Genomic DNA, 22,389 nt, shown 5'->3' on the forward strand with positions numbered 1-22,389 from the left:
ACCTCATAGCCAAACAAAACAGGGCTGAAGTGCATAGGCACATAAATAGGGAAAGGCCTACAGAAAAACACTACAGGGAAAGCTCTCATTCTTGGGAATCAGCAAGACTGGATGAACATGTGAATTGCCTGTGCACCAATGGATGCAGCATGGAGAACAAACAGAAGCAAGAAGAGCACTGTGTGTACTTACAAGGCCAAGATGTGGTAGGATGGTTCACATGACAAGGTTGCTGCCATGAACGAATACAGGCTCTTTAGGAAGAACAAGCTGGGAAGGCAGTGACAGAGAGATGATCTTTATGTGAGAGCAACAGGAATGCATGATCTCTGCCTTGGGATGGATGACGAGTCAGCTGAGGTTATGGGTCAGGTTGACCAGGCAGACCAACATAAGTGACACTGTCATAGATGCCTGCTACGGACCACTTGATCAGGATAACACCATCATGGACAAACTGATGAAGCATGGCCTGGGTAAGTGAACAGTGAAGCAAGTTGAAAAACGGTTCAACTGCCAGGCTGAAAGGGCTATGAGCAGCAGCACGAAGTCCAGCTGGAGGCCAGCCTACTAGTAGCATACCCAAGGGGTCAATGCTACTAAATACCTTTAAAGTGACCTAGATGATGGAACAGAGTACAAGTTTTCAGAATAATGCAAAACTGGAAGGAGCGTTTGATACACTTAATAGTTGTGCTGCCATTCGGAAGGACCTTGACAGGCTGGAGAAATGGGCTGACAGGAACCTTACACATTTCAGCAAAGGTTAAGTACAAACTCCGTGCACCAGTATATGCGGGGCGGGGGCAACCGGTTGGAAAGCAACTTTGTAGAGAAGCAGCTTGGTAGAAACTAAGCTGAACACGTTCCAGCAATGAGTCCTTGCAGCAAAGAAGGCCAACCACATCCCAGGCTGCATTGGGAAGAGCATTGCCAGCAGGCCAAGAGAGGTACTACTCAGCTCTGGTGAGACCAAATCTGAAGTGCAGTGTCCTGGGCTCCCCAGTATGAGAGAGACCCAGACATAGAAGGAAGCTCAGCAAAGGGCAATTAAAATGATTAACAGACTGGAGCACCTGTCATACAAGGTGAGACTGAGCAAGCTGTGTCTGTTTAGCCTCAAGAAGAGAAGGCTTAGTGGGATCTTACCAATCCTGTGTATAAATACCTGATGGCTCCTTCTTCTTTATGCCCTCACATAATCTCCTCAGTGATGTCCACTAAATAGACAAGAGGCAATGGGCACAAATCGAAGACAAGTACTTCCGTCTGAACATAAAGAAAAAATGACCCCAGCTTTTTCTGTTTGTTTGTTTTTTAAACTGTGAGGGCAATTGAACATTGAAACAGGTAGCCCAGAGGGCCTGTGGAGTCTCCATCCTTCCATGCACTCAAAATCTGAGTGGACACAATCCCGGGGCAACTTGCTCTCGTAACTCTGGTTTGAGCAGGTGAGTTGGCACTCCAGAGGTGCTTTTCAACCTCAACTATTCTATGAACAGGAAGGTGTTCATATCTTTACTTTCAACAAATTACAAAGGAAAGTTTTTCTTCAGTATTTACACTCAAGACAGTACCCTCTCCACATAAAAGGATCAAAGCTTGTCTTTTTTTAAAAAATAGGTCTGTAGAAACTTGCATGCTCCATTTGGACTGCTCCCCTGGTAAACGCTGCTTAAGTTTCTAATGAACAATAAAAAGTTGTGTTTCTGTGAAAACAGGTAATTCTGCTTATAGCTACACTTCAGATGCATATCTGTAATCCCCAGAAACATCCTAGATTACACTGAGATGTTGTGCTAATGAATTTTATCCCATTTGATCTTAAAGTTCAAAAGCACAAAAACATCATCTAGTGTAATAGCTATTATTCCTTCACTTTCAAGAACACAGCACCATTGTAAACAACTGAATTGTTGGTTTCATTCAGTTTATCACAAAAGTTTTATTGCATGAAACTAATTCCAACACTACTGATACACTGACTGTAGCTTCAAACACTGATCAGGGCCAATACCTTACCTTGCACTGGTTCCAACTTCTTAAAAAAGTTTGAATTTGTATGCTTAGTTTTAATCAAACTTACTTTCCAGTAAGCCCATGTTTGAATAAACACCTCCCTAAAACAAAACTTCATTTATTTTTTTATGCATTTAAGATAGTCACCTGAAAACTGCAGAGAAAAAAACAATTAGTCATGTTCTAGATTAAAATACTAAGCACAGGAAAAGCCACATCATTATGGAATATCAGCCAACTTTGAACTAAAATACACTTAAATACAGAAAAATGTACAGACAATAAAACTCTGTGTATTTAATTCATTAAATAATTCTTACATTTTTTGAAGAACCTGGGCCATCACAACCCCATTCATTAAATCTTCCACAGTCTGGCATGGTGCCTCAACATTAAATGTCTGGATCTGTGGGAGAAAGGAAATCATTATCTTCTTTTACTTCAATGTTGAGGAACTTTCAAAAGTTAAAAAAAAAATGCCACCAAATAGAACAGAGTAAACCCCACACATTTAGTGTACGTGTTAGGAATTAAGAGGCTTTAGATTTAATAGCAATCAAGGAAATGAACTACTGACAGGGCTTAGCACCTTTGTTTTTGCAAACCCGTAAAGTAACAGCAGTACCTTCTCCAACAGGCAAATTTTCCACAGCATTTTCTAACTCGGAAAATCACTGGGACTTCTGTTCTCCCATTCAAGTACTTTTGGAGCATATATTCAAGTACACTCTCTCAATTAACATATGTAAGAAACTCAGCTTTTAGAAGTAACGCTGATCACACAAAACTCTTATAGGCTCTCCACAACCAGAAGATCAAACGTAGAGAGAGGCACAAACATACTCCATACTTAATTACTGCTTACTGTCAGATAGGAGAGCACAACGCTGTTACACCCTAAGGGGTCTATGCACTACTAGTGTTCTGAGTATTTCAAGGTGTTTTATTACCACAGTGAGAGATAGTAATGTCCATATAATGTCAAGCCTCTCGTCTTGAGATGGAAGCTAAGATTCGAAAATGCTGCTATTCTGAAGGGGAATGGCAAGGACCATAGGACTGAGCTGTTTGATGGCAGAATTACTTGTGACTAAAGATGAGTTAGTTTGCAACAAATTGCCCTCCGCAGACTACATACTGAACACACTTACTGCAACCACAGAACATTAATTTTCTGAGGATGCTGTGTAATATCCTAGATTATGAAGAAGCAATAAGTCTCTTAAAAAAAAAAAAAAAAACCCACACATCAATACACATAGTTTATGTATGGCTTCCACTCATTAACTCACTTTCCTTATACGTAGCATACAGGCTGTCCGAAACCCTCCTTCTATCATTACAGCAAATGTACAAATACACAAGGCAAAGCTTTTTTCTCCCTCCCTTGCTGTGGAAAACAGCTTTTCTGCTTCCAGCACAGTCTTTTCAACTAGTCTAAGTTTTTGATCATTTACTTTAAACAAACATTATTTTTAAAGGATGCAGATGAGTTTTGTGAAAATAGTTTTGATGATATTTCATTTGAAGGGTATCTGCACAATGCTCTTCGCTATTATCCTCCTCCTAGGGGAAGCCTGGACATATTTGTAGGAAGCACCACTGGTATGAGCAGGGATAAGAAAGCCTACAAGAGAGCCCGCAGCTTCAGGATACATAAATGTTAGATATATCAACCATCTTTTTTCTCAATATAATGTACAACCTTTCATGGTTTAGTGGTGTTTGAAACACTAATGCTGGTCCAAGCCATTCCTCAAGGAATACCCTCCAGATATGTATCTTACCATAAAAAACAATTCATATAACAATGGGAAATTTTGCAGGTCCTTTTTTCAGGAGAAGGCTCTCAAAAAAATCAAGAGCACAATATTCAGATTCTCATAATACCTTTGGAATGTCACATAAGCACTCTAGCAATGCCACTTAACATGAATGTGGAGAACAAGCAGCTAGGTGAATGTTTCTTTCTTTCATTTAATCTGGAACAAAAAACTAGCAATTAGGGAAAAAACCAGCAATGATGTCCATGAAAAGCCAAAAAAATGAGCTCTCAAAGCATGTTTGCTGAGCAAGTTCAACAGTGACTGTTGAAGATTCATGAATGGTGTCCATGTTTCAAGAGTACAAAACCAAATTACTGTGTGGCATACAAAACAGAAGTGTCTTCTACACTTCAGATTCAGTATGTTTTCCTACAGCTCACTCTAGCTACCCAGAAAACACAGCTCCTCCCTTCTCCAGAGAATCATGATGCCATCATAGATTGCAGAGACACTAGGTGAAAATCAAGGCGGGTGGGTTAAAAAAAAAAAAACACAACCAAAAAACAACCCACACGTGAAAAATACCACATACAGGATATAACATCAAATTGCTATTTTGCCAGAAAATTGAATTTAACTACAGTCTCTGAATTGCGGCAATACTGTTGAAGGAATACAAAGACAATTCTAAGTCTGAATCCACAAATTCATTAAACAGGAACACATTAAACAGGAAATACTACTTTCTAGAGAAAAAAAGCTGCAATGACATCATGGATGTTTATGCTTGAAGACGTTCAAGATGCTATAAGGATAAAATTCTGATCCATAGACAACGAAAGCTTGTTTCAAATTTTCCATATTATACCTTTAAATAATGAAAACTTAAGTAACTTTGATGCACAATAGCCAAATCGAAAAAAAATAACTACTACTATTGTGATATTTCAAAAAGAGACAAAGTTAAACGGTCTTTTCACCGAATCACAGGTTGTTAGGGGTTGGAAGGAACCTCAAAAGATCATCTAGTCCAACTCCACCTGCCAGAGCAGGACCACCTAGAGTAGATCACAGGAACGCGTCCAGGAGGGTTTTGAATGTCTCCAGAGAAGGAGACACCACAACCTCTCTGGGCAGCCTGTTCTAGTGCTCTGCTACCCCCACAGTGAAAAAGTTTTTCTCATCTTTATGTGGAACCTCTGTGTTCAGCTTGCACCCATTGCCCCTTGTCCTGTCACTGGACATCATCAAGAAGAACCTGGCTCCATCCTCCTGACACTCACCCTTTACGTATTTATAAACATTAATGAGGTCACCCCTCAGTCTCCTCCAAGCTAAAGAGACCCAGCTACCTCAGCCTTTCATCATAAGGGAGAAGTTCCATGCCCTTAATCATCTTTGTGGCTCTGCGCTGGACTCTTTGCAGCAGTTCCCTGTCCTTCTTGAACTGAAGGGCCCAGAACTGGGCACAATATTCCAGGTGCGGTCTCACCAGGGCAGAGTAGAGGGGGAGGAGAACCTCTCGCGACCTACTGACCACACCCCTTCTAATACACCCCAGGATGCCATTGGCCTTCTTGGCCACAAGGGCACATTGCTGGCTCATGGTCATCCTGCCGTCCACCAGGACCCCCAGGTCCCTTTCCCCTACGCTCCTCTCAAACAGCTCAGTCCTCAACTTATACTGGTACATGGGGTTTTTCTTTCCCAGATGCATGCCTCTACACTTGCCCTTGTTGTATTCCATTAAACTTCTCCCTGCCCAGCTCTCCAGCCTGTCCAGGTCTCTCTGAATGGCAGCACAGCCTTCTGGTGTGTCAGCCACTCCTCCCACTTTTGTGTCATCAGCAAACTTGCTGACAGTGCGCTCTGTTCCCTCGTCCAGGTCATTGACGGATATATTGAATAGTACTGGTCCCAGTACCGACCCCTGAGAGACTCCACTAGATACAGGCCTCCAACTAGACTCTGTCCCATTGACAACAACTCTCTGACTTCTTCCCTTCAACCAGTTCACAATCCACCTCACTACCCAATCATCCAGACCACACTTCCTCAGTTTAGCTGCAAGGATGCTATGGGAGACTGCATCAAATGCTTTACTGAAATCAAGATAAACCACATCCACTGCACTACCATCATCTATCCACCTGGTTATGCCTTCATAAAAGGCTATCAGGTTGGTCAAACATGACTTCCCCTTGGTGAAGCCGTGCTGACTGCTGCTAATGACCCTCTTATCCTTGATATGCCTAGAGACAGCGCTGAGGATACGTTGTCCCATCACCTTTCCAGGGATGGAGGTGAGGCTGACCTGTCTGTAGTTACTCGGGTCCTCCTTCTTGCCCTTTTTGAAGACTGGAGTGACATTTGCATTCCTCCAGTCCTCAGGCACCTCTCCTGTTCCCCATGACTTACCAAAGATGATGGAGAGTGGTCTAGCAATGACTCCCACCAGCTCCCTCAGCACCCGCAGGTGCATCCCATCAGGGCCCATGGATTTATGTATGTCCAGCTTGCTTAATTGATCCCTAACCCAGTCCTCATCCGCCAAGTCAAACTCCTCCTTTATCCTGACTTCCTCTGGGGCCTCAGGTGTCTGGAGTTCCTGAGGACAGTCTCCAGCAGTACAGATAGAGGCAAAGAAGGCATTCAGTAGCTCCACCTTCTTTGTATCCTCTGTCACCAGGGCACCCGCCTCATTTAACAGTGGGCCTACATTGCCTCTAATGTTAGCTTTGTCTGCAATGTATTTAAGAAGCCCTTTCTGCTGTCCTTGACCTCCCTTGCAAGGTTTAACTCCAAGGAGGCCGCAGCTTTCCTAAATCCTACATGCCTCCCTACATCCTCTGACAACAGTTCTTATATTCCTCCCAAGTGGCCATCCCCTCCTTCCATGATCTATAGACTCTGTTCTTCCACTTGAGTTTGCCCATTAGTTCCCTGTTTAACCATGCAGGTCTCTTGGCTCCCTTTCTTGATTTCAAGTAAGCAATACTGACAATTAAGGAGTTCTTCAAACAGACTGCAAACTAGTAAGATTTTTTAAATTTCATTTGTATCTTGATATATGAAACACCTTCTTAAGTAAATAAAAGTGTACGTAGGAGATATCCCAATATTGATGGAAGAAGGGTTGCTAAGCCTATTTCCATGACACAGAAAAACAAGATGCATACTCTCTGATGTTTTGTAACAAATTTTATCCTCATACTTCCCCAACACTTTACACACAAGAAAAGGTCAAAATTGTCATTAACGCTCAGGTAACCAGTCTGAACTCTTCCCCTCCCCCCCCCCCCCCCAGTCACACATGCAAGAATGCCATTGACAACAATGATGTTTTTCATGGTTATATGACAAAGAACATAAAGACTAAAACTAATTATATGACTTCTTTCTTCCCATACATTTAAATTTTGTACTAAATGTCTTTTCTTGCAGAGGAAAGGAATATACAGCATAATATTTCAATTAAGGAGTCATATTTATGCTACAAACATTTATTCAGCTCTTAAAACAAAGGAACGATATCCCTTTCATATCCTTTGAGATAAGAAAGTAACAAATTTTCTTCCCAAATAGCCTACATAAAATAGCTGTACAAATTTATGTCAAAGTTAAACTCCTATACCATTCTCAGATAGTTCTACAAAATGCTAAATCACTCTAAAAAACAGTAGAGTTCATTTCCAGAGGGAAGAAGAATGGTAAGAATGTGGCAATGCAGAAGCAGAGTCCAGCTGCAGAAACAAAGAAGCAAGTATTTTTGTTTGTGTGCCCCTAAACAGCTATTCAACAACAGCTGTTAAAACACTGCCCTCCCTATGCATTGTAATGTGTTTCCTCCTGGAAGACTTCTAGCTCATCCTGCTGGAACTGCTCCTACTTCTTGAGTGTTTGCAATACTGTCCCCATCATTAATTCCTCAAAGCTGTAAATTAATTCCCATTCCCTGTTATGATTCTTTTTTTTTTTTTCCTACTTCTTGTACCACTATATAGAGCGTTGACATCATGCTTGAGGGACAGGATGCCATTCAAAGGGACATGCTCAAGAAGCGGACCCACGTGAACCTCATGAGGTTCAACAAGACCAAGTGCAAGGTCCTGCGCCTGGGTTGGAGCAGTTGCCAGTATTGATATAAACACTGGGGGATGAAAGGACTGAGAGCAGCCCTGCTGAGGGCTTGGGGGTGCTGGTGGTCGAAAAACTGAACGACAGCCAGCAATGTGCGCTTGCAGCCCAGAAAGCCAAACACATCCTGGGCTGCATCAAGAGAAGTGTGGCCAGCAGGTCGAGGGAGGTCATTCTGCCCCTCTACTCTGCTCTCATGAGACCCCACCTGCAGTGCTGTGTTCAGCTCTGGGGCCCCCAGCACAGGAAAGACACAGACCTGTTGGAGTGAGTCCAGAGGAGGGCCACAAAAATGATGAAGCACCTCTGCTGTGAGAATAGGCTGAGGGAATTGGCTTTTTTCAGCCTGCAGAAGGCTCCAGAGAGACCTTATAGCGGCCCTCCAGTACACAAAGGGGGCCTACAGGAAAGATGTGGAGGTACTCTTCAGTAGGGCCTTTTGCAATACGAAGAGGGGTAGTGGTTTTAAATTAAAACAGGGTAGATCCAGAGTGGATATAAGGAAGACATTTTTTTAACTGTGAGGGTGGTGAAACACTGGAACAGGCTGCCCAGAGAGGTGGTAGAAGCTCCATTCCTGGAAACATTCCATGTCATGTTGGATGGGGCTCTGAGCAGCCTGATCTAGTTGAAGATGTCCCTGCTCACCGCAGGGTGTTGGACTAGATGACCTTTAAAGGTCCCTTCCAACCCAAACTATTTTATGATTCTATCAGACAAGAGTCTGGGGAAAAAAGGGGGAAAAAAACACCAACCACTAGTCCCAGTCACTAGCCCAAGCAAGCCTGCACACCTTCTATCAACTATTATGTGATGAGAGATCTCCGATTCACATGGCTATGAACATGAGTCATCAATTTTCATACAAACTTTAAAATAAGGAGTAGCGGGTGACTGTTTCAATGCAAAGGGGGCTACCACTGGAGACTAATAATTGCTGCAGGAAGTCAGAATCTTAGAAAATCTGACTTAAAGTTCTGGATTACATATTTGACTAGTAAGGATTTGTTAGCTACTAGGGATAGGAGGCAGAAACCTATTTCATGAAAAGCACTCTTGATATGAAGGTCAGAGAATGGGACAAACACTCAGTTCTCAAAGACAGTAGCTAAAGACCAGGATAAAAGTTGTAATGGGGAATCCAGCATCCCATGAAACTGGAGGAAAACAAAACCAAAAACAATTAAAAAGCAAAAAAACACCCAACCAAAAACTTCCCCCACCCTCCAAGAAAACAAAAGCTCTCCAGCATCTTTCACTTCCCAACCCTATGAGCTAATGAAAGACCTGCTTTTTGAACAGTGATTATATACATGCTTTAGTTTTTATTGCTGGTGCAGTTGCATAATAGATCTTTTACGTATTCTCTTGTAATAATACCAGAGATCTTTATTAGCGGTTCTTAGCAGATAAAACACTGTGTGACTGGTCACCTTATGTGCAAACACAACTAAAGGTAACGCACAGTTTCCAATTAGTTACTCATCAGAGTAAAGTCCTCCCTCTAAATGATCCTTTAGAATTATTTACCCATTATTTCCCTACATTTTTGGTACTGACTATGCAAGCTTAGAGCTGGCGGTCATTTAGTGTCTAGAACAACATTATATAACAGAATCTATCACCACAGAAGAAACAGATCCCACAGCTAAGACAGAGAGAAGTGGCTAAAATGAGTAAGAACAAGACAGGAATCAGCTTTACTGGGTGAGATGTGAATCACTACTCAGGCCATTAGCAAAAGCACTTGAAAGAGCAAACTGACAGAGAAGATTAAGAAGGGTTGAATACTTCTGTTCTCATATATTCACCCAATATTACCTACAAGATCCACGAGAATCCCACTAAAACAGATTTCAGGGTTCTTCACAAACCCTGCAAGAAACCAGACCACTGATTTTTTTTCAGGACAGTAAGCTAATTATGTGATACAGAAAGTTTTTCTTCCTCAGATGTCAAATTCTTGTATTGAGACAGACCTGTCATAATGAGAATTGGATTCCTATCCTATAATCAGATCCTGTGCTTCTGGACAACTTAAAGGTTTCTTCACCCATTTTTCTCCTTCCAGTTGGTAGCACTGCTATCTTCTGCTTGAATAGTCATGTCATAAGCTATTTTTTCATGCTTTCCAAGACAGCAGCAGACTGCATGAAACAAACGAAAGCAGATCCAAGCGTTCCAACAAGCAACACTTATTCCACGATTTGAATTTCCAGGCGTTTTCACTGATTTTCAGCTTGTCAGACTTTCCTTAATAAAATCTCAAGTTACTTTGCAATCTCTCTGTAATGTTAAGCATTCAATTAGCCAAACAAGAAAATGGCAAGGTCTTTACATTACTGGCTAGGGTGGGGATGTTGTTAAATGCTATTTTTATGAATTTCCTTCTCATTTTATATATACTGTGTTTAACCCCAAATACTTGAACAGCTCAAAGCCATGAAGATCTTGATCAAAATATTTCATTCACAGTCTAATTTCTACAAAGACTAAATATTTCCTTTGCAGAAAGGCAGTGCAGAAAGTAGAAAAGATAGCTTGACCAAAGATTACTTACTGAAGGACTGTGAGACGAGAGAGCCACAACAGCATAAACCAGTTACTATTGCACTATCTTGGCAATGACAAGATAGTGCTAAATTGCTGCTAACTGAAGTGTTCAAGTACAACACATTATTCAGATACAATGAACAGTCTCAAGTCTGAACGGTGTTTGGTTTGACCATTTCAGAAACGTCCATGAGAAGACAAGCTCATCTATCAACTCCTGGGGAGAAAATGAGTATGTTCCTGTTTCCAGTTAAAAGCCAGATGAGCCAGTTCACGAAAAAAAGAATACTACACAGCATTTGTGATGAAGATAAAATGAAAATATGATAATAATTACTAATAGGAAGGCCTAACACAGCACAATAAACCAACAGTTCTTTCCAAGTTTTCATCTATTTAATCTTGTTTTATTTAAAAGTAATAGTTACCATTGATGCTTTCTCTCCTTTTCTCAAAATGCAAGCTATTAATAAGTAAAACTGCCACACATTACCTCAATACACCCACATTTATAGGACACATACATTCACACTCCACCAAGCACCAATGAACTTCAGAAATCCAAAAAAGTGCCTTTTAAGACTAGAAACATCTTCTCATGGAAGAAAAGCACAAATGGCAGGGTTTACAGGAGGTGAACCACCGGCTTCCTCAGCTGATGAGAGTGCAAAAATTTCCATCTCTACTACCTAGAGCTGATAAAATAACATAATTAAAGTGATGTCACATTAAAGACAGGAAATGTACACTGCTATCTTCTGTCTTCTATGGCTTCTCACAGAAGCCATAGAACTGCAACCCCTAGAATTGGGATGCCTGAAGTTTCACCAAAGTAGGATAATGGGACTATTCTCTGAAAGCAGGTGTTAAACACAAACAACAGAACAGTGCTCAATGAACAAAAGAGCGAAATATTTTTAATCCTGAACAAAGACTGCTAGGCTACTAGAAACCTGAGTAGTACCAGGCAAACGTGCCCAAACTGATCCATTCTAAGGTAAAGGACAGGCAGCAAAGCACAGCTTCTATGTTATGGCATAAAGCAAAGCAAAGTTCATTACTTTCTTGGCTAGTGGTTAGCCAGAAAAACTTTGCATGTAAGAAGTCAAAATTCATACATACTGCTAGTACTAATTAAAAAAAAAAAAAAGTAAATATGACAGCTTTCCCCTTGCAAAATACAAAAAAAAAGAAGAATAACTATTTAAAGCCCACAACTCCACTCTTCTGCAGCTATAATTTAGATGAGAATTCCTGCCTCTATTGACAGGTGGAATAAAGGACTCTTCCCCAAAGGCATGAATATGAATCCAAGAGCATCAAGTTCTACTGAAATATCATCTGCACAAACTTTCTGATCAATGTGGAAACACTCTTGTGATCCTGTGAAAGACTGTAAGAGCGACTTAGCAGCTGAAAGATAAGCTTCAGAGAGAGCTGGCACTAAGTTTTCATCAGGCTAAGAAAGCAGATTCTAGAACTGGTAACACAGATGTATAGTACACCACTAAATTTAGCATATCTTGCAGTTGAAATCTTCTCCATTTCCAGGATTTATATTTCAGCAAACATTTTCCTGAATTTCATGGAGACTGTGTAGGTATGCAGAATAAGATTTTTCAGAGGCTGATCAAATTCCATGATTCCTTGAGAAAGGCAGGCATCACCATGGAACAGGCTGCCATCTTCTGGCACTGTCCATAGAATAAAATCAGCTAAACCATGCCGGAGTGGTCAAGTCCTGCTGTGTTTTCTTTCCTAACCACCAAAGGGCCAATAGAATTGATAAAACCACCATAATCTCTGTTGCAGTTAAACATAAACTTATTTCTACTTATCCCTACCCTGAAGTAAAACTATGGATACTTTGCTGCCATGGCAAACAAGTTCACTCAAAAGTTTATCTTATGTAATCCAGGAACATAGGAAGGGCTATAACCCATTTAATACTTTACAACTCTGCAATGAATAAAACTCCGCAATGAATAAAATATGGATGCTCATTTCCCAGATCTAATGCCCCCAAAACATACATCACATGGGGTGTGAATATCCACTTGGTGTTCAGCTTCAGGATCTAAACCTGGCTACCCTGAGAGATTTAGTTTCAAACAGAACAGTAACAGGACTTCCATAGAAGACACTGGCAAAGAAGCTTGCAACCAAATGGCATGAAAGAGCCCTACAAATTCTAGCACTGAAGCACGTAACCATCAGATTCACAATGCATCTTTTTGTGCAACACTTGCTCCACTACACGCACCACTCCAAAACCATTTCCTGTGTGACCCCTTTGAAAAGCTGCCATCCCTTTGTGGCCCCAGCTAGTCCACTGAAACACAACTCATAGCTTTGTTTTCATTCAGAAGCTTTTTTGCCTGCCACATGCAGGAGTGGAGTGCTGGCTGGATTCCCTCCACCTTTAGCTTTAGAAAGCTTTTCCCGCCACCAAAACCTTCCTCCTCCTTACCATGCTGTCTCCTGTTCACCGCCCTGACCAAGCAGTAACTCATAGGAATGACTAAGGAATGATACATCTGGCAAAGGCAGAAAAACAGCACACGCATACCCTACAGGGCAGGAAACCACCACCAGCAGGTTGAGGAAGGAGTTAATCCCTTTTCCTTTCCTCTGTTGCAGGACCTGCCAGGCTGTTGGCAACAAAAGCCACAAGGACACTACTACTGTCTTCCCCTCACTTCCAGACACACATTCCTGCATTAACCTTGTGCTAGTGTCAGTTGATGTGTGGCCAATAACGTTGTTGTGTTGTTGTTGGGGTTTTGTTTGTTTGTTTTTTAATTAATGACTGGACTTGCAAATTAAATTTATTAAGCAACCCTGGACTTAGACTCTGAAGCTGGAGGCAAACCAAAGTTAGTTAAGCCTTTCTAAACTACCACAGTTCTCAAGAGTCCCCAGCTCAGCCAAGAAAGCAGATAGCAGCAAGTGCAATTGAGGCTTGGGCACCTCTTCCTCTCCCTTTCCTGCTCCACAACCTGAAAGTCTGTAATTGCTCTACAGAAGTGAAACACATTGCAGCAAAGACTTTTGATGGCCCAGGAAGAACAGAATGTCAGAGTATTATCTTCCAATTCAAGAGCCTCAAAATGGTCTCACAATAAGAAAGACAATCATGCAAAATTCACATTTCAACTCTTTGAAATAATTGTATAAGTATTTCAAAAAGAAAATAAAAACAGGTTTCTCTCCTCCTTGAGATTAACAAGCTAACAGAAAAAGTTTCCTTTATACTGTTTAAGGTTCTCAGTTCTCAGCAGCAAGATCTGTTTCTTCTCCAAGCAACACCTCACAATCCTCCCCCCAAAAATGAGAGGGCAGTACTAAGAGCTGAAATTGAGGACATACTGAATCACATCTAAAAGTTTTTTTCTTCAGAGAACTAGCAATTGTTTTAAATGTACCACTGTTATAGAAAAGCTCTTCAGAAAGCAGTAAATTGAAAAAAGGCAGAATTTGGGACAAAGCCCCAAAGAATGAAAATCTAACACTGTCAAAACACCCACATGAAGAATAACGTCTGCTCCACCAAACTGTGTTCAGCCTTCCTTCCTGTTGTTGACAGAGGGAGGGGGAGGAATACATACAAACTGTACCTTATTATCTTTAATTATCATATTCATATATTATCAGCTTCGTATTACTGGCTCTACAACACAATCTTTAAGAGAAGTTCTTCTGCCTCTGCTTGACCTCTCAGTAGCAGGTCAAAAAAATCCCTATAACCTAATAATGGTGCTAGACACCCCAGCTCTTTCAAACATAGAGAATAGTACGCTCAGAATATTTACTCTTTTAGTCCACTACCCCTAAAAAGGTGGAACAACAAATTCTTTACCATCTTAGTGGGAGGTCATCAAAAATAAAAAAGGTTGCCTAACCTACTGGTCTGTCACAGCAGATACAGGGCTGTGATTTGCCAGATACCTCAACGCATGCACCGCAACTGCTGGCAAGCTCAGTGCTTTTCCCCTCTGTCTGAACAGCAACATACTCAAAAAGAACTATGCTCCTGACCTGCTGTCTTCACCAGCACAATCACTCCTGAAATTTGATATTTTCTTCAAGAGGTAAGAGATGGTGACGTAATGATATCATCAGAAGAAAATGAAACCCTACAACTTTCTCGTCAATGATCAAAAGAAGAAAGAGTTTAAACAGACATAGCAATTCTCCTATAATCTTGGCATCTACAAGAAACCAGAAGAGTACTTAAAACCATAGATGCACAAAGATCAAAATAGCATAGTCTTAAAAGGAGTAACTGGACAGTAGGAGAAAACACAGCTTTCCTAATAAATTCCAGATTTGATCCTCTCTGAAAAGGATGCCTAAAAAGCATTTACAAGCAGACTTAAGGAATCAAAATCTGTTTCAGCACTTGCTCACACGGTCTCTATATTTCAAACAAACACAGGCAAATCCTTCCAGTTGGGGACAGGCCACCACACAGAAGACAGACATACACTATACTGAGAAGATTTTTCAGACAAAAAGGAGAAATGTCAAAGGTTTGATACCACATAAAGGTCCAGAGTGCTTTTAAAATGGAGGTGCTGAAACAGGGGCCTTGTACAGTGTTTACAAAATTCTCACTCATCATAAAAGTTTTTATATATCTACCACAGAAACTGTATTTGGTCTTGTGGGTTAGAATAGAAAGCAAGGAGGCAAAGATGCAGCTTGGTGGAAGCAGCTGTGAAGGACAGCCTGATTTTTCTTGCCTTAAACAACCTGTTTTGCAGATTTTATATATGTGTCTTGAACAAACCTGTTTTACAGTGCAAGTTTTATGTATTAGCCCTAAAAAACAGCCTGCTTTACAGTACAGCCTGCTCTGAGGAGGAAACAAGCCCTGTGAAGGCAAACTGGTGCTCCCTCCTCAGAGATAAAGAGGGTGGAGTGGTGTTCTCCCTTCAGAAACTTTAGTTGGAGCGATCAATAAAAGGGGGCTTCAGTTGGAGCAAGCTACCCAACCTCCCCTACCCAAACAGACAAGCCCTGCAGAAGAGGGGTGTTTCTGGACTTGGGGGGGCCCACTCCCTTATCTACAAGTGGACACTGGACTTGGGGAGGTCCGCTCCCTTATCTATAGTGGACAAAACCCCCTTGGAGCTCCCAAAATGTCATATACTGTGCCTGCATCCTAATTAGCATGAAAAGCAAGAAGAGGAGGGGATAACATGAACAGGACCCATGAATATTAATGGAAGGGACAATAAAGATACCAATAATCAAGACACAGGTGTCCACCCACCACCAAACAACTGAAGATCAGACCGGACCTGCAAGACATCACTGGACCCCAGGAGTACTGATATTTCTTTCTTTCACTTTTTTTTTTTTTTTTTTAAACTCTCTCTATATTATTAGACAAAATTAGGGAATGCCATACCTTTATCCAATTTGTGAAACATTATTTCATCCGATCTGTGAAACATTACTACTATTAAAGTGTGTTATTGCTGCCAGTCTGACCAAAGAGGGTCAACAACTGACTACCTTTGCTGAGCAAAGGGTCTCTGCCGGGCAGAGGAACACCCCTTTTAAAGGAGAGGATACAAAAGATACCCTGAAACCCACTGACTGGGACTGGACAGCAGCATATGACAAAACAAGAGCTATTTATCATAATAAAAGAAAGAAAGTTCATGACACCTCCAAAGCAATTTGATACTTAAAACCAGACAGCAGTGACCTCTTTGAGGAATCCTGCTGTACACATAGCAATGCTAAGCAATCTTTTCAGCATCACATCTTAGTTCTATGTTAAAAAAGAAAATTTCTAATATTACATAGCAAAAGCCTGCAGACATTCCACTGATCTCAGGTATAGAAATATTAAACTGTAACTGCCACATGCACGTTTGACAGCTCTCCATGTTTTAAGAAATGACTCAGTGATTTATCTGAGTTAAAAGCACTCCTGACACTACATACAAAGAAAAAAAAAAAAAAAAAATCTGTATTCCTATGTGGACCAGCGAAACTTTTAAACAGAAAAGATGTTGTAAATCTGTATTAGATATACTGAGACAATTTTAGTACCATTGCAGGTTTACCTCATAGCCATATTTTTCTAAACTGCTTTGGCTGCAGTGCAGCTTGGATAACTATACCACAGTGCCTAGAATAGTCTCAGAAGAGGCTTCTGGGAGATTTTTGGTAAAGTAATAGTTCTGCAATCACAGTAGATTGCAAACACTGCTAAAGTATAAATATTAACTTTGAGATGTCAGTAGTTGGACTCCAGTCCTCTGTTGTTTCACTTGAGTTACCACTACCCTGCTGCCTCAAAATAACATCATGGTCACCTGCTAAAGTGGTAGGAAGCAAAACCTCTCCCAGCTGTCTGAAATCCTGACCAAAAATTATTCAGGAGCCCATTTGACAATGCTGCCGAAAAGGTACAAATTTAAAAATCACACTCAAAGCTGGAGCGTCACACCAAAAATAGGGGTGCTGATGACATATTAAAGAATAAACCAAAACATATTCACACGTAAGTAGTTTGCTCCAGGTTAAAGATACCAGAATAGGAATCACAGGCATGCAAAGTAAAAGGTTTGAGGGATATTCTCATTCATCAAAGTCATGAGGTGGCAGAGGGAGGTGCAGTTTCATCTCCCCTACAACCATCTGAGCAAACACTCAGCTTAGGCTGAACAGGTTCTCAGACTTGTGGAAAGCCTTATCTATTCTACTTAAAAGACAGACAAACCAGTTCAAGTACTTCTATATGAATATGAAGCAAGAAATCTGGGAAGTTAAACCAGTTCTTCAGAACAGCCAGCTTCTCTGGCACGATGGAAAAGACTAGCCATCCCAGGTATGCATAAACTGCAATTAAGACAGCTCTATTCTCCTATTTAAATGAACAGTTTCCCAAGAATCATTATAAGACTCAAGAGAAAGCCAGGCAAAGAACGCATCTTGTTTATACAGCCAGTCTCACCGAGGACTAGAAAACTTCATTGCCTCTTTTGCAAGTTTCATGTATTCTGGAATAAACTGAAACAGCCTTTCTTCATTTTTTTTTTACTGAGTCTGTTTCAAAGCCAGATTCACATCGAAATTGTAAAAATAACCCATACCTCCACACATTCATTTAAGAAATGTGTTGATTAATGTTTCTGCTAACCAAAAAAGATATAGCTGGTTTCTTGATTAGCTCGATATCCTAGGGGGTGCGAAGGTCAGAAATGTAAATGGATCTGCATAGACCTTTACTACAGACAGGACATGAATCCATTGGATGGGTACAGTTTCAGGGCTGAAGATTATAAACACTAATGACGGCTCAAACATAACCAAGTAACAATTCCTACAGATGGTCAAGGCCACAAGATTTCTTCTGTTGCTGCAATTGCTCTCTCTAAGCTTTCCATTTTATGTCTACATTTCCAGGATAGCTTTTTGTGCTAAGGTAACTTTTTTCAATGGTTTAGCTTTTCTAAGAAATTGCAAATTATTTTCAAGGGTAACAGTAAAGTTCGACACTCAACAAATCAACTGCCTCAACTACCAACCTCAAATGCGGAGGAAAAACACACCAAAAAATCACTAGTTCTTTCCACTATTTTTTTTGTTTAATGCAAGAAAATCAGTGGAGACTTTCACTAACACTTATAGATACACTTGTCCTCTTCACCGCCACAAAAAAGAACTGTTGACTTTTTTCTTTCTATCAAGACTAATTCAGCTTCCGCCACATTTGAACATGTGCAGAAGCTGATAAATCAGTCATTTCGAACACATATAAACCACTGGTTTGTACTACATTTGGCTGCACAAAGAATTTGTTTGGGGAACTGGGAAGTAGCCGCTGCCTTCTAACTCCGAATTTTCTGATTTCCTTTGTTAACTAGTAAACACCTTAACCTTACCAAGTTTTTAAAACAGCTTTATTGAAATATCAACACCTCAAAAATCAAATTTCAACAGCATACTTAAGTAACAGATTATTGGAATATTTTCAGGTTTGAAATGTTTTCAGACTTTACACAGACTTCTTCACCGACGATACTTCAATAAAAAGTTCTCAAGCCATTAACAATTTTGTCCAACTTGCGATTGGATAACGGGTAGGATCAACAGTTCAAATCACTCTTAACAGGCCAATACCATACAAGAGAAAGTTCAATCTCTTTCATGCTGCAGCAGCTTAAACACAGCTCATGTGAAAAGGAAAGTGCTGGTCTGCTGGTTACTTGGAAGTCTGGGGAATTAGGAATGCACTGGGACCGCGATCACTTGCTAGGTAAGTTTTCAAGCTTATGCTTCTCCCATTGGTACCACTGCTTTACTGCCAGAGAGCACAAGAGGAGCATATCTAAACCAGCTAAAACTGAACACATGGAAACCAGCAGCATATAGCAACAGATCTTCCTCCATCACACCCCAGTAAACCTTCCTCCTTCTCCTAGCACTCTTTGCTGGGATTCACGCACATCAACTTCCTCAAGAATCCTATTGTTAAGAGGACTTTCATTCCCAATACCTGGAAAAGAAAGCATGGGAAGCCAAAAGCAGGACAAGTGAAGGAAAGAGACACTGGGTTACTTATTCCAGACCTGTATGAAGCAGTAGAGCACACTCTTCCCCAAAACCTCTCCCTTCTGTACTTTCCAGGTCACCTGCTCACCTCTAACAATCAGTGAATTTCCCTTGCTCATCCCCTTTTGACTTTCACAGAGAAATCTGACCTGTCATTCTCCAGTAACTTACTCATCACATCACAGCTTTAAGCAGCTCTGACCTTGCACAGAACAAATGTCTAAAAGCGAAAAACTTTCTCTTCAACAATCTGTTGTACTCCACAGTTCCACATAGTGGGTATTTCCTTGGCAATTTTGCTTATGGAGGGAAAAAAAAGAAAAGAAATAAAAAGCTCCCAAACCAAATCCAGTGGTTCCAAACAGCTAACCAGTAAATCAGGCGCTACAGAGATACAAGTTTCATGGCTATGCTACAGTCACTGCTCAAATTCATGAATTAGCTGCAAACCCAGGTTCAATGTCCACCTCATTTCATCTGCTCTGTGAATTACAGCACAACCTGAAGATGTTTATGAACCAAGCTCTGAACATTAAAACCGACAAACATAACTCTTAGGTTGATACTGTATTATCTTCGACTTCATAGGTAGATTTTGTCTCCGAAGGCTCAAGCACTACTTAAAGATACAGGAAACCAAACAGACGAAAAGAAAGTTTCTGGTCAGAAAGCCTGCCGAGCGCAGCCGGCAGGTTAGAAAAACGCGGCACCAACACACCGGAGCCACGCCAGGAAGGGCGCGGGTCCCGTGGGAATGAACAACGCTACGGGTAACACCTGGCCCGCCGAGCCCGGGCGCAAGACGCGGGGCGGGGGGCGCACCTGGGCGCGCTTCCTCCGGCCGCGTTGGCGCAGGCCCCGGCCCCCGCCACCGTGCCGGTCGCGACGCCGCGAGGCGCCGGTTCCTTTGTTACCCTGACGAGGGGGCAGAGCCAAGGCGGCGGAGTGCCCCCCCCTACCCCAGGCAGCCCCCAGACCGTCTGCCTCACAGTGGTGAGACGAGTCTGGGCAGGTCCGCCAGAGCTCCGACAACTGCGGCAAGGTTGGAGCTGGCCCGAGCGCCAGGGCGCGGCCGGGCGGAGGCTGCAGAGACGGGGCGCGGCCCCCCTCTCCCTCTCCCGACGGAGCAGGGCCGCGGCGGGGGCGCAGGGGCGCACGGAGCCGCGTCCCCACCAGGCGGCTCAGCTTCAGGCGGGGGCCTGCCGGCCGCAGCACTCACCCAGGTGAGGAGACTCTCCCCGAGCTCGGCCCGCTCCAGGCTCTCCACGTTGAACATGGCGGGGCGCGGCCGACGGGGCGAGCGGCCGGGTCAGTATCGCCGGCGCCCCCTCCCGCCCTGTCCCGGGCCTGGCCGCGGCGTCGACACGTCAGAGCGACCTGACAGGAACCGCCCGCGCCTGCGCCGTGCGGCGGCCGCGCGGGGGAGGAGAGGCGACGGGGCGCCGCGACGCTGGCAGGAGGCGGGGCCGCGGTCGGTGGCGAGCGTCACGCGCTCCGGGAGCTGAGGTACAGCCGCGCAGAGCTGCGCCCCTCCCCGCTCCGCCGAGGGGAAGGGGTGGGGGCTCTGTCCGCCCGGCCCGGGCTCGCCCGCTGCCAGCCGCGACGGGACGGCGTGTGCCGGCCCTTGGGGGTGTCCGCCCCGTCGCTTGCGTCGCTTCCGGTCCGGCCTGGTCTGGTCTGGCCCGGAGTGGCGGTGTTTGACGGCGCTGGCACAGGTGGCAGCGAGTGGGGGTCGGCGCTGTGGCGAGGCGCGCTCCGCTCCGCTGCGCTCCAAGCCGTGGAGGACCTCGTACGCCAGTGGGCCCCCGAGGGGTGCTGAAGGAAGCCGCGGCCCTTCGCGGGGTCTGCCTCTTCCCCCGGCTGTGTGTGCCCTTGGCTGTCGCCGCGCAGGCCGGTAGCGGGTAGGAGCCGGTTGGGAAGGTCTCGGGCAGGGTCCGGAGGGACCTGCAGGAGCACCCCGAGCACGGCCCTCCCTGGCCTCGGAAGCGTGGGCTAGTGGGGACGCTGCGCCCGCAGACATTCTCTTGCTAGTAAGTAACATGGCTTGGCCTGTGGCAGGAGTAGCCTCTGCAAGGTTTTCCACTCTTTTTGGAGTAGAAAATGACGTTAACTTCCTCTCGGCAAAACTCTGCTGTAGTAAAAATTAACATGATATAAAAGTTACTTACTTAGCATTAGCTGCAGGTAATTCAAATAATAGCCAGAGTAGTTCTCCACCACACTGCAAAGGGATTGCCTGAAGAGTTCAAGAAACTTCTTGTCAGTAGTCCGTTGAATTTTGGCCCATCCGAAGTTTGCAATGAGAATGCTGGGTGTCATGATAAGCTGTACAGTTCCCTAGAAGTTAGCTACTGGCCTGACAGCATGGAGTAGTGAGCGCAGTGCACTGGTAACGGCTGAGGGTTGGATAAACAACCAAGAAAGAAAGGGTTGCGGATCTAGTAACTGTCGCTTTGTTCCTTTTTCTCCATTAAATAAGTTCTTCCTTTAAATAAGTTCTTCCATTAAACAAGTTAGTAGCGTGGACAAAATCTGACTGTTCCTTTATGTCAATCTATTTTTAATTAAACTGTATTGTAAAAGCTATGAAAATTCTCAGGTTTTCCTAGTAAAGTGCCTTCTCACTGATCTCGTCGTATAACCTGCTGTTTTAATTTTTAAAAGTCATGAATTTGATCTCTTTTTCTTTAAAGGTAGCTTTCATGTTAGGGAGCGAGTTAAGGCTTAGAAAGCTGTATAAGCTGCGCAACTATAATTTGCCATTCCAAGTTTTAATGTGTATGTTAAGCTATAAGCTTGGTACCTTCAACAAACAATGCTTTCACAGGTATATTTCAGTGTTTAAGGTTTTCTGCCACATCTTCCTTTAGGTACCCGTTTCCCACTCTGCTTTGCACGTTGTCATGACTTGTAGCTTACACTTTATATTTCGTCAATACAAACAAGTATGGCAATGCTTTTTGTCTTCCTGTCTATTTTAGATGTGAGGTTGTGCACAGAAGTGCTGCTTGCTACAATAAAGAATTCTTGGGCACTTAAGATCTTGAGATTTAGAGCCTTTTCATTTTTAGCTGAAGTATTGCTATATTTCAGTAAACGTATTATAATTAAGTGACATTTCCTTTCTCTTTCTGTCTGATCAGAAAAGTCAGATATCCAAACTGAAGGCATTATCAGGCTCTTTCTCATGTTATTCTCTGCATATTAATTCAGTTCCACCCTCTAGGTTTGGGGTTTTTTTTTTAGAACTATATACCTTTCAGTATGTTTTAGCCTTATAAAGCAGTGGAAGACTTTGCTGGGAATTGTTTTACACAGGTTTTACATCATGCAGACA

General features: G+C 42.7%; 1 protein-coding gene across 1 annotated transcript in view; it reads right to left on the reverse strand.

Moving 5' to 3' along the window:
• HOOK3 (hook microtubule tethering protein 3) overlaps nucleotides 1-20,328 on the reverse strand; it is a 97,636-nt gene extending 77,308 nt beyond the window's left edge. Inside the window, exons 1-2 of the mRNA XM_086479327.1 lie at nucleotides 20,272-20,328; nucleotides 2,340-2,425 (exon numbers count right to left, since the gene is read on the reverse strand). Coding sequence (XP_086335453.1) covers nucleotides 2,340-2,425; nucleotides 20,272-20,328 — 143 coding nt within the window. The remainder of the gene's footprint in view (nucleotides 1-2,339; nucleotides 2,426-20,271) is intronic.
• Nucleotides 20,329-22,389: the final 2,061 nt, after the last annotated feature.

Source organism: Leptosomus discolor, chromosome Z (assembly GCF_034619465.1).
Source record: "Leptosomus discolor isolate bLepDis1 chromosome Z, bLepDis1.hap2, whole genome shotgun sequence".
Classification (NCBI taxonomy): domain Eukaryota; kingdom Metazoa; phylum Chordata; class Aves; order Leptosomiformes; family Leptosomidae; genus Leptosomus; species Leptosomus discolor.